At 35.6% G+C, this 16,893-nt stretch overlaps 1 protein-coding gene across 1 annotated transcript in view; it reads right to left on the reverse strand.

Moving 5' to 3' along the window:
- Window positions 1-16,893, reverse strand: part of CFTR (CF transmembrane conductance regulator) — a 181,957-nt gene that overhangs the window by 45,681 nt on the left and 119,383 nt on the right. Inside the window, exons 18-21 of the mRNA XM_064374118.1 lie at window positions 14,577-14,656; window positions 11,100-11,250; window positions 9,982-10,209; window positions 7,174-7,274 (exon numbers count right to left, since the gene is read on the reverse strand). Of these exons, the coding sequence (XP_064230188.1) occupies window positions 7,174-7,274; window positions 9,982-10,209; window positions 11,100-11,250; window positions 14,577-14,656 (560 nt within the window). The remainder of the gene's footprint in view (window positions 1-7,173; window positions 7,275-9,981; window positions 10,210-11,099; window positions 11,251-14,576; window positions 14,657-16,893) is intronic.

The following is a 16,893-nucleotide window of genomic DNA, read 5'->3' on the forward strand; positions in this document are numbered from 1 at the left end:
TGAACCCAGGAGGCGGAGGTTGCAGTGAGCTGAGATCATCATGCCACTGCACTCCAGCCTGGGCAATGTAGCGAGACTCCGTCTCAAAAAAAGAAAAAGGTCAGACCTCACTCATCAAATCTATTACTTACTCTGAAGCTTAATTACAATCTAGCTTGATGAATGCAACTGGATCTATGTGGCTTCCACTAAAAATATTTCAAAATAATTTGCAAAAAGAGAAATCCAAAACAACAAATCAAAACATCTTCTCACAGTTTTCAGTATTTTAATAAGATTTTTTTCCAAGCATCTTAATTTTGAAATATTGTGTCTTCCTCAAAGTACTCTCTTATTAAGCCTCATTTTTCACATGTCTTGTAGAGATGTATATAGGTATCATTGATTGATATAGGACAAAAATTGTTTGCTGGTGGTCCATCAATTCAAAAGGAAATTCTATGACGTAGACCAGGGGTCAGCAAAACTATGGCCCACAGGACACATCCAGCTACTCTCATTAGTTTACATATTATCTACAGCTGCTTTGCCCTCCAAAGACTGAATTGAGTTGTCATAAAAACATTACAACCTGTAAAGCTGAAAATATTTACTATTTTAGCCTTTATAGAAAAAGTTTCCTGAGCCCTCTGCTTTGACTCACAGAGCATCAGAGCTAAAATGAATCTTAGAGAGCATATAGTACAGTGATTCACAAGCTTTGCTTGATACACACTAGCATCACCTGGAGCACTTTTAAAACTACAAACATCATGCCCAGTCACCCTGCTTCCTACCAAGAGAACTGACTTCACTGGTCTTAGTGGACCCTGAGTAATCTCTGTTTTTATTGTTTTGTTTGAGATGAAGTCTTACTCTGTCACCCAGGCTGGAGTGCAAGGGAGCTATCTCCGCTCACTGCAACCTCTGCCTCCTGGGTTCAAGAGATTCTCCTGCCTCTCAGCCTCCCCAGTAGCTGGGAGGCATGTGCCACCATGCCTGGCTAATTGTTGTAATTTTAGTAGAGACAGGGTTTCACCATGTTGGCCAGGCTGGTATTCAACTCTAATCCTCAAGTGATCCGCCTGCCTCAGCCTCCCAAAGTGCTGGGATTACAGGCTTGGGCCACCACACCTGGCTACTCTGTGTTTTTATAAAGATTCTGCATGTGCTAGTAGGATGAGAATTTGTGATCTAATCCATTCCTTCATTGCATAAATGAGATTATCTAAACCCAGGAAGTTAAAGTGATAGGCATGAAGCCCAGTGAATTTTTTAGTTTTCAACCTGTTTTTGTTTTTAACATTTCAGCAATCCCTCAGGGTTCTCATTAAACCTCGTCTACTAGTTCAAGACTCTAAAACATCATAATGGCATTTTCTTTGTTGGTTCTAGTAACGCACTGGTTCAGAGTTCTTTGATCAGCTTTGATAATTGCAGCAGTGAATAACTTAATCAATGGACTCTAGCATTCAAGAGTTGAAATTTTTCATAGGAAAAAGATCCAGAAGAGAGAGAGCTGGAAGGAACTTTAGAAAACTTCTAACCAAACTGTTTCATTTTACAAATGAGAAAAATAAGGCCCTCAAGGAGGCCAGGACTTGCCCAAGGCCACATGTAGCAAGGCCAGAGTGAAATGCAGGACTCTCACCACAGACATTCTACAGGATGAAATGAGAAAAGATGGGTGGAAAAATGTCTTGAGGCAGAGGTCATGAGAGGAAAATTTAAAAGACTCGTGAAGACAGAAAAAGATAGACATGGTCAAGAAACCATTGAAAGGAGACCAGAAAAAAAAAAATTGAAGAAATGACTCCTCCCCTCAGATTCTTACAGCAAAAGCTACACTCAGTACAAGAAAATTAGACATCAGGTGTAATGCAGAAAAGCCACGTTCCCCTTTCTCCGCATATCAGGCTTCTTGTTGGTCACTGTACAATCAGTCACTTGATCTTTACTGGAACCCAAAACAAACACAGGCAATAAAAGGACAAAGGAGAAACCGAGGGAGTTTCTATTGACAGAAAACTCTTCTCAGATTGCATCAATCTTGCAAGAACTTTCTAGAGCCTCACTAACAGGAATCTATCCATAAGCCCTGCAGATTCACTGCCTTCCCTGCTCACCCTGGTGGCTTTCTTCCTCTTATGTTATTAGAAACACCCAGTTGAACAGGGTAGACAGCTAACATAAACAGGGATGGTTTATCTGCTGCTTCACTTGGAGAATTAAAGAGGCAGAATAATATTCACATAGGAGTAATGCAGAAAAGCCAGGTTCCCCTTTTCTCTAGGCATCAGACTTCCTGATGGTCATTGTACAATCAGTCACTTGATCATTACTGGAACCCAAAACAAACAGTAAAAGATAAAAAGTAGTCTTTTAGTTGTGCTCACTATGTGGTAGGCAGTCCTGAAACAAACTGAATTGTCAATGGCTTCTTTCTGACAATGTGACTATGAGTGTGCATAGTTTATCAATCACTAGATGGCTTGATATGGTTCAGTTTGAAGCATCACCTTGTCACCCTTTCTAGATCTTATTTATTTAATCTTTATTCATTCATATAGATAGCAATCTTAAGTGCTTAAGTTACATAACGCTTAAGTAGTTAAGAATAGGAGAAAGAGAAGATTTATGTTATTAAAAATGGAAGGAAGGCATCTTATGAGTCCAAAAAATAAATAAATAAACCAGTACACAACTTTGTTTTGGAGGAAAAAATATAAGATAATTGCTTTAGCAATAACAGCTATAAATCCATATATCATTTAAGGATGGAGTTTTAAAAAATTAACACTTTTATTTTCACCCCATCTACAGAATGGTAGGAGAAATACAACTGAAAAGAATAGAGACAGCCATAATTTATGTTAAAATAAAGAGTGAATTATTAATATAAATAAACAATTTTTAAAATATTGAGATATCAATTTAAATAACTGGAAACCCCCCTAACATGGGGTTTTCTAATAGGAATTATTAAATTATATTCTGATAATTTTACTATTTTTTAAATTACATGGGTGATTCACAAACTATTAAACTATATTATTCATAAAGCGATGATGTTCAGATGACTTTTTTTTTCCAACCTGCTAAATAAGGCCAGACACATTAGTAAGTAGAATAGAAGTTTTGTCCTGTTAATAGTCTCTTGAGACCCTGGGTATATTTTAAGGAGATACTAAACAGAAACTCATGCCTTAAAATGTCAAGTCTACTGAAAGACATTCTATAATTATGTTTTATGAACATATGGTGGTGTCAAGATGATAGTTGGATACACATTTAGAGAGCAGGATAGAAGTCTAAACTAGAGATATGAATTTATGATTATTCAAGAGATGGTTTCTTTTCTTTTTCTTTCTTTCTTTGAGTCTCCTCTGGTGCCCAGGCTGGAGTGCAATGACATGATCTTGGCTCACTGCAACCTCTGCCTCCCAAGTTCAAGCGATTCTCGTGTCTCAGCCTCCTAAGTAGCTGGGGTTACAGGTGCATGCCACCACATGCAGGTAATTTTTATATCTTTGGTAGATACAGGATTTTACCATGTTGGTCAGGATAGTCTTAAACTCCTGACCTCTAGTGATCCGCCCAGCTTAGCCTTCCAAGATTCATCAAGAGATGGTTTCTGAAGCATGGGTTTAGAAAATAACAGCTGGAGAGTGTCCATAGAACAGGGCTGGGATATAGGTGATATTTAGAGATCTGAAAGAGAAAAGAGGCCAGCAAAAGGGGCAAAGGAGGAGCCAGAGAGGTAGAAGGAAAATGAAGTGGGAGTAGTGTCATGGAAGCAAGAGACAAAGTATCACAAGAAGAAGAATTTGTCCATGGCATAAATACTGCTGGAGCTGTTCAGGGAGACAGAGAAATTGGCTCTGGCAAGATATTGGTCCCGAGTAATGGGGGTGATGGAAATAAAATGAAGTAGGTTGTGGAAAGAATGGGTTGAGGAAACAATGGAATGAAAGTGGATTCAGGAAAAGAATGGAATGGAAGCAGGTTGAGGAAAAGATGGAAAGTGGCCCTTTCTCAAACAGTTAGCTATATATAGGCCAAGAAATGGGGTAGTAGCTGGAGATCAAGGGGAAGTATCTTTACGCTAATGAGAAAGGTCCTACAAAGGGGAAGGTATTGCAAATTACTTGCTCCTGAATATAGGAGCAAGAACATGGGCAGAACGTGGTGCATGAGGAGAGGTGCAGTAGCCTGGTGCAACTGGTAGAGAGAAAAAAGAAAATTCTTTCTGGTTGCATCAGTATTTTTAGATTTTTTAAAAAGATATAATAAAGTCACTGGCTGAAAGTGCAGGGGGTGGAATTATTGGAGCACCTGAGAAGGGAGAAGGTGGGAAAAAGCTACCTTTGGGAATATAATAAAAAATTTCATAGGAAAATCTAATAAAAATGTTACTGTACAGTTTTGTGTACCAATATTTGAGATATGTGATCATAAATGCAGTGCAGTTTGAGGCTAAATGTTATCATCCAAACATTACCTTTACTAGTTGAAAACTAAAGAAAGCTAGGCACCTGGGCATAAGCAGCAGGGGGAAGCTAAAAAAAAAAAAAAGCCACACTGTAATTTTTATAACTTCAGAATTCTGTCAACATTTGATTCTGTGTTCTTGTCCTAAACTAGGCCAAACGGGGGAATAAAATATTCTTTCCATGTATAAACATTTTTTTTTTCTGAAAAACTAAAAGTATACATCAAACTAAAAATCTTGTTTATTCCATTATAAACTCAACTCTAAATTCAGTTAACAACTCAGTAAGTAAAATGACAACACTTTGAGTTTTTACTTCAGAAGTCACAAAGACCTTTAGGGTTAACATCATATAAACATGGAATTTGAGGGCATAGCCATATCTATTTCCTACTCTCAACATATGCCAAGGTGAAAACAAAAAAGTTACTGTATAACTTTAGCAATGGCATGGTTAACAGCAATATGATGGGAATCAATAACCAGATAAATGCCCATAAACACCCAGGAAAAGGCTACTTGTGCTATTTGGCAAGGAAATAGAAACTCACATATTCACTCTGATATTCAAACAAAAGAACGTGATTTTTTAAATGTGATCAAATGCAAATATTGATACTTTTCATAGACTGTATTATAACATAATAGGTCCTTGCAAAGATCCTTTTATTGCACAAGATGAAAGACACGATGTCAAAGCACAGATCACAAAGCTCAGAATGCACATGTGAAAAACTAGAGGAATGAAAACACCTTACAGAAACTTTCATAGAGATTGAACAGGCAGAATAGAAATGCACCAAACAGAGGTTTTGACATCAATGGGTAGAGGCTATTATGTAAACCAAGAAAATTAATACAGCAAAGAGAAAGGAATTGTACATATCCATGGTGAAGAGATGTTTTTAGGTAAAGAAACATGTAAGTGCATGAGAAGCTTAAATATAAAGTCAGAATTGTAGAAAGTTGGACAAAGAATTAAATAAATGTAAGCAAAATATTTATTTAATATTTTCCTGCTATTTTCCAACAGAAACATATCTATACATTTATAAGAACCAACTCCAAAAGCATACTAGAATGGAATTAAAGACAGGACTGCAGAAGCTAAAAAGAGCTGATCAAACTAAAAAAAAAAAAAAAGTTAAAGGTAAAGGTAAAGAAACGAACTTTAGTGTAAATCATTTCCAGTTTAAATTACAGCTCAATGGGTTACAAAAATGCTTAAAGAAAATAATAAGACATATGAACCAGAAGAGAGCATTAAAAGGTTTTCTTTTCCCTGGAGATATATTTTATAATGATGTTTGTTCTAACAAGAGTTGATCACATGAATTTCATAGCTGAAATGAGTGTGGTTTGGGAACACAAGCTCTGTCTCAGAGAACAGGGAAAGAAACTTAAGCAAAAAGTATAATTTTAAAAAGAGTATAATAATAGTGTTGTACAATCATTCTTAACCTGGGTTTCTAAACCTTCTACAAAAGCAGTGGTGAAAGAATGATTTTAAATACAGTAGTACAAAAAGACTTTAAAAAGTCAGTGATGAAGCTATCCAGACTAACCATTTAGTCTGATTGAAAATCATGCATTTGGTTTTTTTAAATAAAAATGGGGAAATGTGCATCATTTCCTTTAATTTCTCAGTTCTACTTCAATGGGATTTGTGCCCCTGATATGGTATTAGCACATAAACATTACTATAATATTAATGGCTCTGCGTTCTAGGAAACCAAAACAAGAGAAATAACACAATTAAAATGTGGTCTTTGTACACATGAATAAGGTATACAAATGTGTGGCAATATTTATCAAGCAGGAAGAGAGAAGACAATGATAAACACTTTAGGAACAAGACAAGAGCTATCACTAAATAATGTGAAAAAATTTAAATAATATCATGAAAACATCATGCTGCTAAAATTGAGAGCCTGAGATAAGGAAAGAGTTCTTAATCAAGATACCAAAAGCATAAAACATAAAGGAAAAGACAATAAATTGAACTTTATTAAACTTAAAAACTTTTTTTCATCAAAAGGCTCTATAAGCCAAGCCACTGACTGAGGGATTATGTTTGAAATGTATAGAACTGACAATCAATCCGGAATTTATAAATTACTACAAATTAATTAAGGAAGAAAAAAAAATCTAGGTAACAAATTCATGAACAACATGAATAAGAAATTAATGTTAGAGAACACCAAAAGCCAATAAATATGTATCAAGCTGCCCTATATTTTTAGTAATCACTTCACTTCCATCAGACTGCCAAAATGACAAAGTCCAACAATATCAAGTATTGTTGAAGATATGCAGCTATGAGAACTCTTGTACTCTCTTGACGGGAATATATGTTGGTACAACAGACCTGAGGGCAATTTGACACCACCCAGTAAAGTTAAGCATGGGTGGATTCTATGATCCAGCAAAATCACTCCTAGGTATTTGTTCTAAAAAACCCTGAACGAGAAAATAGCTGAAAGAATGCTCAATGCAGTATTAGATCTTCATGGTGGCTATCTATGAGGAGGAAAGAAGAGATATGGGTTTAATGAAAGATACACAGTAACCCTCAATTTATCTGTAATGTTTTATTTCTTAAGCTCAATATAGAGTATACAGCTATTCCTCATGCTATTACTCATACTTTTTTCCTGTCTGAATTTTTTTTAATAAAAGTTAAAAAGATGATAGTGACTTACCAAGCTATCCACATCTATGCTGGAGTTTACAGCCCACTGCAATGTACTCATGATATTCATGGCTAAAGTCAGTATAATACCAACTGTTCCTTCTCCTTCTCCTATAGATGAACAAAAGACATAAATGAACCTCATGTTATTTCTCTCTTCTGTGAACTACTTTATTCACACCTCTCCAAGGGCACATATCACATTAAATTTACATTTCAATTTTATGCTGATTTTAACAATTTTTAAGTCTCAGTTCACCACAGCATCTACTAATAGCAATAATGCTCTGCATATAGTAAGTATTCAACCAAGGCTTCAAATCAAAGAGTGATTAAATATTAGGAAAGTGTTGCCCTTTTTAAAAAATGTTACTGGTATTGGAGGTGTTGTTGGTATTGGGTAGGTACCATATTGGTCTTCTCTATTATTACTCTATAAGTAATAACTGTAACAAATATTAGAATAGGCAATGGCGAATAAAGGTCCTGTATCCAGATGAGCTCCCCTACAAAAAATACAAAAGCAGGGGAGGAGTGTGTCCAAATAGCATCTGCAAGATGTTTAGATGTACTCTGTGCCTTTGCAAGGAGGACCCTTGCTAATTGCATGCTGTTAGGAAGTAAGTATACTTAGCACTTCACCAGAGAGTCAGAAAACTAACAGGTCTGCTATTTGGAAAGAGAAAAGATTGCCCTTTATTTAAAAAAAAAAAAAAAAAAAGATGGTTGCACCTGCGAAGAACAATAGTTAAGTGTTTAATTATAAGGACCACTAATTAAAATTCGTAAGTATTCGGTATTATGGCCAAAAAATTCTCTAAGGAGAATGTTCTTAAATTATTAAAAATTAGGCTATCAAGTCCCAGTCGAGAGTTCTTACATCTATAATGCATGATAAAATTGTCAAAAGGTTCTACAATTGTGAGAAACAATTCACATTATTATTAATTGAAATTTTCGTTTCTACAATTCCTCTAACAGAAGGCATAATATATACAGCATACACCTGCATGTAGTACTAAATTATTTTGATATAGGTAAGATTTATTTGGGCCCCAATATATTGTTTGTTCTTAAGGTTAAGATGAGAAGATAAAATTTTAATAATAAGAAGTCATATAACATTTATTTGGTATTTACCAAGGACCAGGCACTATACTAAGTGTTTTGCACAAATTATCACATTAATAGTCACCACACATATATGGAATAGGTGAGATTATTGTGTTTATTTACACTTGAGAAAAATGAGGGTCTTAGAGAGTTAATTAATGTTTGCAAGCTAATGCAGTTGAAGACTAGTTGAGCCAGGGATAATAATAGCTGGGTGGCCAACATCCACTCTGGCTGAGCATCTGATTTGACTGATAAGTTCTGTATTATACTGATTGTTAAATGTTTTGATTATTGACCCTAGTAAATCAAGACTCAGCCACACTCAACCATGTTATATAGCATGTGTAATACTAGTTTGAATTAATTGTTAACAAATCTTTATTTATGTAATTCAGCCTTCTTTGATTTTATTTTCAAATAACTTAAAAAAATTTTTAAAGTTACAGTACCGATGAGGATTAGTACATTGCCTGCCCATGTATATTCCTTTCGTAGAGTCACTTTCCACTGCCCTAGCTGCGAGAACAACAAAGGTAGCAAACCCACTATCCTCAGAGCAGCAGAGTAGACTGCAGGTGGACCCCTGAGCCAAAAGGAACCTGTTTTCTGTTCTCTCCAGGACTTTGTGATTGTATAGAGGAACTCTGCTGTTAATTCAGGAGGCAAGAATGGAGATACTACATAAAGTCAATGTGGAATAGCCCTGATACACCAGGAAAACTAGTCTTCAGAGAGAGAAATGAATCAAACTGCCACAGAACAGAATGGACCCAGAGCAGATATGGACTCAAGAAAAAGAAGAGCTGTAGCTGACTCTCTTGTGCTTGTTCCAGCTTCTTTAAGGGCCAATGGCACCACCTTCTCGGTACTCCCCGAGGCCTTCCTGTAACTCCAACAAATGCCTCCTTTTAGTTTGAGCAGACTTCTGTTCCTACAATCAAATGAGCCTACAGATTTGGCATTGATTTGGCATTTTCTATGAATATTCACTGTCACATATAACAATTTACTTCAACATTTACCATAAATACTCAGAAATTCAAATTCTTAAATTAAAGGAACAAATTTACCTACATAGGTTTTTATTTTACTTATTAAATATTTTGTTTTTGACTAAAGATCCTAAAATCCAGAACATTTGTATCTGAAAAACATGGCACTTTCTTTCTTTTCTGTGTCAATTTGATTTGTGCAAAACTCACATTAGATAACAAATTTTACCAAGAAGAGATCTTAGAAAAACAAAACATACTGACAAAGGGAACTAGAGTGTGTTCGTGTGTGTGTGTGTGTGTGTGTGTAAATGGGAATGTTTCATTTACCCTATTCAGATAGCTCTTTACAGATCTATTAATTTTGAGGCCAGGACTCTTCATCAATATGAGTATGAAGAAGTGACTTTTTTTCCCTTCAATCACAAAATTGCTATCTGACAATCTGTGTGTCTCAGTTTTTAAAACTGTGAAAATAGGGATAACACAACATATATCTCCAATTTCAAAGAAATTATTTGTTCAACAATAAAACAATAAAAATTCAAAGAAATCATTTGTTCAACGATAAACCAATAAATTTGTTAATCATTAAACTCCCAAAAAACTCTAAAGATATCTAAAATTGTTAACCTATAAGAATGCAGCATTTTATTCACTGACAAAGCTTTGACTTAAATGCTTAGCTAAAGTTAATGAGTTCATAGTACCTGTTGTTAAAATGGAAATGAAGGTAACAGCAATGAAGAAGATGACAAAAATCATTTCTATTCTCATTTGGAACCAGCGCAGTGTTGATAGGTACAAGAACCAGTTGGCAGTATGTAAATTCAGAGCTTTGTGGAACAGAGTTTCAAAGTAAGGCTGCCGTCCGAAGGCACGAAGTGTCCATAGTCCTTTTAAGCTTGTAACAAGATGCGTGAAAATTGGACTCCTGCCTGTGAATATTCCCATAGAAAACATTGCAAATAACATAAACACAGAATATAATTTCATAATACTATGTACCTGAAAAAGGCTAAATTAATCATATCACAAATGTCATTGGTAAAAGAAGTTTTTTTCATGATGATGCCATACTTTGAACAGATATGATTTATTATTTTATCAATGAGTTACCCTTCTTTTTACTTGGCTACCATAGATATGAACTTAAAAAATCATGACTGCTATTTATTCGTTTTTCTTGGCTACCACTGGGAGTTGTTTTTTTGGGTAATTCTAAATTAAAGACAATTTTTTTCAAGTATCTAAATTAAGAAAGTTTATGTGATTTGATTTAGCTAATAACCTACAAAGCCAAAACATACTGAAAATTTATTTATTCCCTGAAAATGTACCCATATTAAGGCTGGCACTGCAAAATGGGATTACCTAACAGCTCAAGTAGAGTTTGGGGGCACACGAAATGGCAGCTCCAGCACATGAAAAAAGGGGGTCTGAAGACAACAAGCCAAAGGAACAAATTTGGTCAAGTATCATTTGGGAACCCAGACAAACCTTTAGTAAGAGCAGCACTATCATTTTCTAATTTAATTGATATAAGTACATTATAAATGAATCTCCTGTACGCCAACCATGGGAAGACTCTATCCACTTATTTAAAAACCAAAATGAAGTCACATGGTCATTAATTACGAAAAACAATCCACGTGTACTTTGTAATGTAGTTTCCTTTTATATACACAGACATGTAGAAAAAAATTAGTTATATGATGTAAAAGTTAAAAAGAAGAATTTTTTTTTGAAGAGTAGATTAACAATAAAGAATCTCAAATGGCTCTTGTGGCTTTTTTCCAAGATGAGTATCGCACATTCACTGTCATACCTGCAGATTCTAGTTGTTTGAGTTGCTGTGAGGTTTGGAGGAAATATGCTCTCAATAAAATAAAAGCTGCTATCACTGGCACTGTTGCAAGAAAGATGTAGGGTTGTAAAACCGAGACAACTGCTATAGCTCCAATCACAATTAATAACAACTGTAAGATCAAAGAAAACATGTTGGTGAGTAAATGTTTTCACATTGGAAAGTGGACAAAATGTGTCAGTGATTTATTTCTAAATACTCTCCCTATTCTGTTCCTAATAGGAAAGTAGCCATTTGCAAGTACATTTTTCATAGGCTTTATGAAAATTTTAAAAACTGTTTAGGTCACTGATAACATTTTTGAGGTTTTGAAACACAGTGTTCTTTGATCTTGGAATATTTTCATTTCCTAGACACTTTAAAGTATTGTATGATAAATTTTAATTGACTATTAATTTAAAATAAACTTTTCAAATAATTTTAGTATGAAGGTGAATTTTAGGACTTACTTTGGTTAGACAATTTTTGAAAGCTGGACTTCCATCTTGGAGTCTTTTGATTCAGAAAGTTCTGCTTGAAATATAAGCTTGTCACATAGGCAAACTATCTAACCTTTCGGAGCCTATTTTCTCATGCTTAACATTGAAAGAAATCATACTTAATAAATTTTATATTTCTACTTTACACCAAATACATATGTTTTTAAAAGGTACGAAGTTTGCTAACAATTACTTCACAATAACCCATTTGAATAAAGTAACTGTCAGCAGAAAGTATATTAAAAAAAACACTTTATAACATCCATATGCTATTCAGTGAGGAAACTCACCAGTTTCCATGAGCAACACATGCATTTTCAACTGATATAACTTTAGAACTGAAAAGGACCATTATCACGCTTATCTTCTCCATTCTACATGTGACAAGATAAGTGACTGAGACCCTTTAAGGTAAATGTCTGATCAAGGTAAAATAGTGGGATCTGTAGAAGAGAACCCAGATTTTCAATTTTCATTTTACAGTGCTCCAATCCAGAAAGCAAATTTGTCAGAACATTGTCAAAAGTTAGAAAATAGAAAGAAGAATTATATGAGATATCAAAATACTCAAACTCACAGAAGCAAAGAGCAGAACCATGGGTAATAGGGCAGGGGAGAGAGGGATCAACAGGTAGAAAGTCTCAGTATTACAAAATGAATAAGTTTCAGAGATCTGCTGTGCAACATTCTGCCCGTAGTGAACAATATTGTATTTTACACATAAAAATCTGTTAAGAGGGTAAATCACATGTTAAGTGGACTTGCCACAATAACATTAAAATTTTAAAGAGAAAAAAATAGAGAATAGAGTCAACAGAAATATTTTTAAAAAATTATAGATAAGCTTTATTTTGTGCAACAGATCTGCTTCTGAAATATCATGAACAGAACAAAATTTCATTTGTTTGAAATTAAGTATAACCAGAGGTATGACACAATTAAATATAACCAGAGGAGCTCACAATTTAAAGGACCCCTGTGATTAATTATTTAATAAAATCAGAATTCATCAAATTTGTGCTGTATTTGGATTGTCATATATTATGCTTCCTTAATATGAGAGTCATTTACAAACAAAATAGTATAAAAGTATAAAATAGTATAAAATTAATATAAAAGACCTCTGCCTAATCACTTGTGAAGCAACGACAAATGAATCAAATGAATCTCAGCATTAAAAGTTGAGCAGGGCCAGGTGCAGTGGCTCACAACTATAATTCCAGCACTTTGGGAGGCTGAGGCGAGTGGATCACTTGAGGTCTGGAGTTCAAGACCAGCCTAGCCAATGTGGTGAAACCCCGTCTATAATTATAATAAAAAATTAGCCAGGCATGGTGGTGGGCCCCTGTAATCCCAGCTACTCTGGAGGCTGAGGCAGGAGAATCATTTGAACCCAGGAGGCAGAGGTTGCAGCGAGCCAAGATTGTGCCACTGCAGTTCAGCCTGGGCAACAGAGTAAGACTCTGTCTCAATTAAAAAAAAAAACAAGTTGAGCAGAAATGATTCAAATTGGCATAAAAGAAAAGAAATTTGAGAGCTGTCACATATGTCAAAAATGTTAGCTTATAAAATAAATATTCAAAAATTAACTCTTCCAGAGGAGTTCTGAAGTGAGTCTTAAATAATTATCAAGAAGCACCATTGGCAAAGACTTTTGCAATCAGGTCAAGAGGTTCACATTCCAGTTTTTATCTGATTTAATAATACTATATTTGGGACTAGTTATTTATACTCTTAACATTATAAACAAATATCCAGCATTTAGTGACACAGTACATGTTTCTTTGAATGCATGAATTCAAAGCGTGGATTTAAATATTCCATCAGCTGCTTCTAAGTTATATCTTTAAACAAGACAACTGAAGGATATCCAAAATGCTAAAGTTCACTTGGAACAGTAAATATATTTGATTGTGTCAATCATTTCAGATGAGGCAAACTGACAGTCTGGTTTTTCTGCACCTGCCAATCTTGGTTATATATATACAGTATGTGGTAATCCTTCTTTTGTTTTATATGTTCAGTCAAATACAGTGTTATTATTTTGCAGGGGTGGGGAAAGAGCAAGAGGGGACAATCACTCATCCCAAGATGGGCAGCATCCTATTCCAACTGTTTCTCCAAGGAGATCACTGGGATTGTGGCATTTGCTCTCTGGAGCTTGACCTAAACCAGTCAGGAAGCTCAGGAAGCTGTTCTCAAACCTAGTCCAACAATCACAGCTTACAACACTCCTTAAATCCTGTCACTTCTGGAGACCTAATGTCCCAAGGTCACTTTCACCTCCTCCACCCCCTTTCCTTCTCCTCCACTCTCACCACCGGTCAGTCACCCCGACCCAGAGAATCAGCCTCTAAGCCAGGCTTCCCTGGAGGCCTATTCATATCTATCACTCAGGGACAGCCCTCATAAAAACCTAGATGTTTCTTTCCCCTCTCTCTTGTTCAAAAACTTATCTTTGCTTCTGTCCCTTCCTTATGGTCCTTTTTGTGGGGGAATGGGCTAGCTACTCTGTGCCAAAGTGTTCACCGGTGAGGTTAGTCTCAAGTGTAACCCACCCAGGGAATCCATCTTCATTCTAACACAGGTCTTTTGGGGGTAGGTTGGTTTCCATCAAATAGTGATGCCAATGCCAAAATGTCACACTTTGTGGCCAATGATTTGAGGGAAGATGGTCCTCTGTGCCTCTCAAATCACTCCCAGGTAGACAACTGTTACATTTAAATGTGGGATTGCCTCACGTTTGGGCCAGGTAAACAGGTAAACAGTTCTGACTTATTGAATTTGTTAAATTTATGTGTTTTGAAGGCTTTGGATGATCACAAACTTCATGCAATAGACGGGACTTCAACTCTCAATCAAATAAAAAATGAAAACAAAATCACATTTGCTTCTTGTTATTATTTTAAAAATAACATGGCAAATACAAAGATACTTAACAGTACTAATTTTTACATACCTGGATGAAGTCAAATATGGTAAGAGGCAGAAGATCATCCAAAATTGCTATATCTTTGGAGAATCTATTAAGAATCCCACCTATAATATACAAGATGATAAATTTCTCAAAAACCAGTAATTTTTAAAAGAGGTATCAATATTTCCAATACTAAATTTGGATCACAGTAGACGCATTCAGATCCTAAATAAGAATTAGCATGTAATCAGATAAATAAGGACTTAGAAAATTTTGGGTTCAAGTTATTGTCTTGTACTCTTAAACCTTTTTAAAGTATCAGATTCCTGTAAGATTCAAAGATGACTTTGAAATAGCTTTTACTACAAATTATGTCAGGAATGGGTAGGTACTCATCCTGCTATTACAATCTTATTTTTCCAACCTTGCATTTAATGACAACTTAATGGATATGCTGTCATCATTTCCCTTCCATTTGTATTCCATAACATAGGGTTCTCCCCCTCCTGACCTCCAAACCTTTTTGACATACCTCTACGGACACCGTGGCTGCTCTCTCTCCCTGCCTGTCACACTATCTGGTCCTCCTTTGTCATATTCTCTTTCTACCCTCTTCGCTGACAGTCTACATTTCCACCTGCCATCTGAATCATGGATTAACATTTGTAAGTTTGATAACTTGTTGCTTCAATTAAAAAAATGTATATACAAATATCTACTATGTACCAGGCACAATGCTAGGCACTGAGATAACTGAGGTGAATAAGCCATGCTCCTTGCCGTTGAGGAATTCATTGCCTAGAGAGGAATTAAACTAACAATTAGAGAAAAGGAAACATAATACTATACAAATAAAGTGATATTGAATCTTATCATTTATCCCCCATAAACTGCAGGATAAAGTCCAAAATTCTTAGTTTAATATTTAATGCCTTGTATAATTTGGCCTCAACCTGCCTACCTAGTATCAGCTTCATCTGCCCAAATATCCCGTTTCAGCCAAAAACTGACCTATTCTTTAAACACACTTTACACTTTCCTACCTCTCTGCTTTCCCCATGCGGTCCCCTCCACCTGAAACTCCTTTCCCCTCATCTCTCATTGTCAAAATCTATGTTTCCTCCCTTGCTCAACTCAAATGCCCCTCCTGCAAGAAAGCATCAGTGTTTCCTCCAGCTGGAATTAATCTCTGCCTCCTCTGGACATACTTAATAAATCTTCTTTGCACCTCTGTTATAATGACTATATGCAAACGTATCTTAACTCTTTTTCTAGGATGTAAATTGATAGAGGTCAATGGGATCAGGCCGCATTTATTTTATATCACCCATAGCCCTAGGCAAAAAGGCCTTATATGTAGTAATTATTTAATACATGCTGATTGATTAATATGTTCTTTAGCATATTTAATTAAACATATTTGTATCTTTTCATGATAATCAAAACTTGAAAAAAATAGCCCATGGTATTTATAAACAGTGAAAATGAACATTTATAAACAGAAAATGAAATTTGCTTTGGTGAAAAGAAAAACCATCCTGCTGCTTATTACATTTCAAATGGTTTGGAACCAACTGTGAACAGTGTTAAAGGGAATGAGGAGCTTGAAAAAGAAGAGGTGGAATGACCAGTGCATCCTCTGTGAAAACAACACCCACAGAAGGGAACCATGGAGAACTAATATTGATTTCCCATTGGCTTTGTAGCAGGCAAGTAAATTGCCTCATTTCATTTTCACAAAGATTCTCTGAGATATTCTTTTCCCCACTTAACAGGTGAGGAGGCCAAGGCTCAGAAGAGTCACTTGCCTGTGATCACTGCTCTTATGGCGTCAACTTGGAGCTCAGGCAGTGCTCATGTTCTTTCCACTGTGCCTCCTGGCTCATGTCTGACTCTTCTAGAAACTTGGACAAATCCCCTGCCTTGTCTGGGTCTCAGATTTCCATGAAAAATAAAATCACTGGATCAAGTTAATTGGACATACTGAGTCTAAAACTCCTAGCTCCAAAACAGAGGACGGTGATGACTATATTCAAATGAGGCAAGATTTCAGCAACACACATGGGATTCAGAATAAATATCAAGATCTTCCTACATACTAATTACACTGAAATTTTGTTATCCAGAAAATATGATGGGTTGTTCTTGAGTTTTTTAGATTTCTGAGAAGTTCAGTCTTGGAATTTAATCTTTGCTTCATATCAGCTATTTCTGTGTCAACTCCTCCTCTCACCTCTGACTTTCTCCAGGGCAAGAACTGTGCCTGATTCCCTGATTCATCTTTTCATACCACAGAGTAAATGCCTCAACAGAGAAAATGCTCACAGATTGCTGTGAAAAAACTTGGGGGAAGCCTTAT

The sequence above is a fragment of the Aotus nancymaae genome, unplaced genomic scaffold, assembly GCF_030222135.1.
Source record: "Aotus nancymaae isolate 86718 unplaced genomic scaffold, 86718_ANA_hifiasm-v0.15.2.pri h1tg000002l, whole genome shotgun sequence".
NCBI lineage: Eukaryota > Metazoa > Chordata > Mammalia > Primates > Aotidae > Aotus > Aotus nancymaae.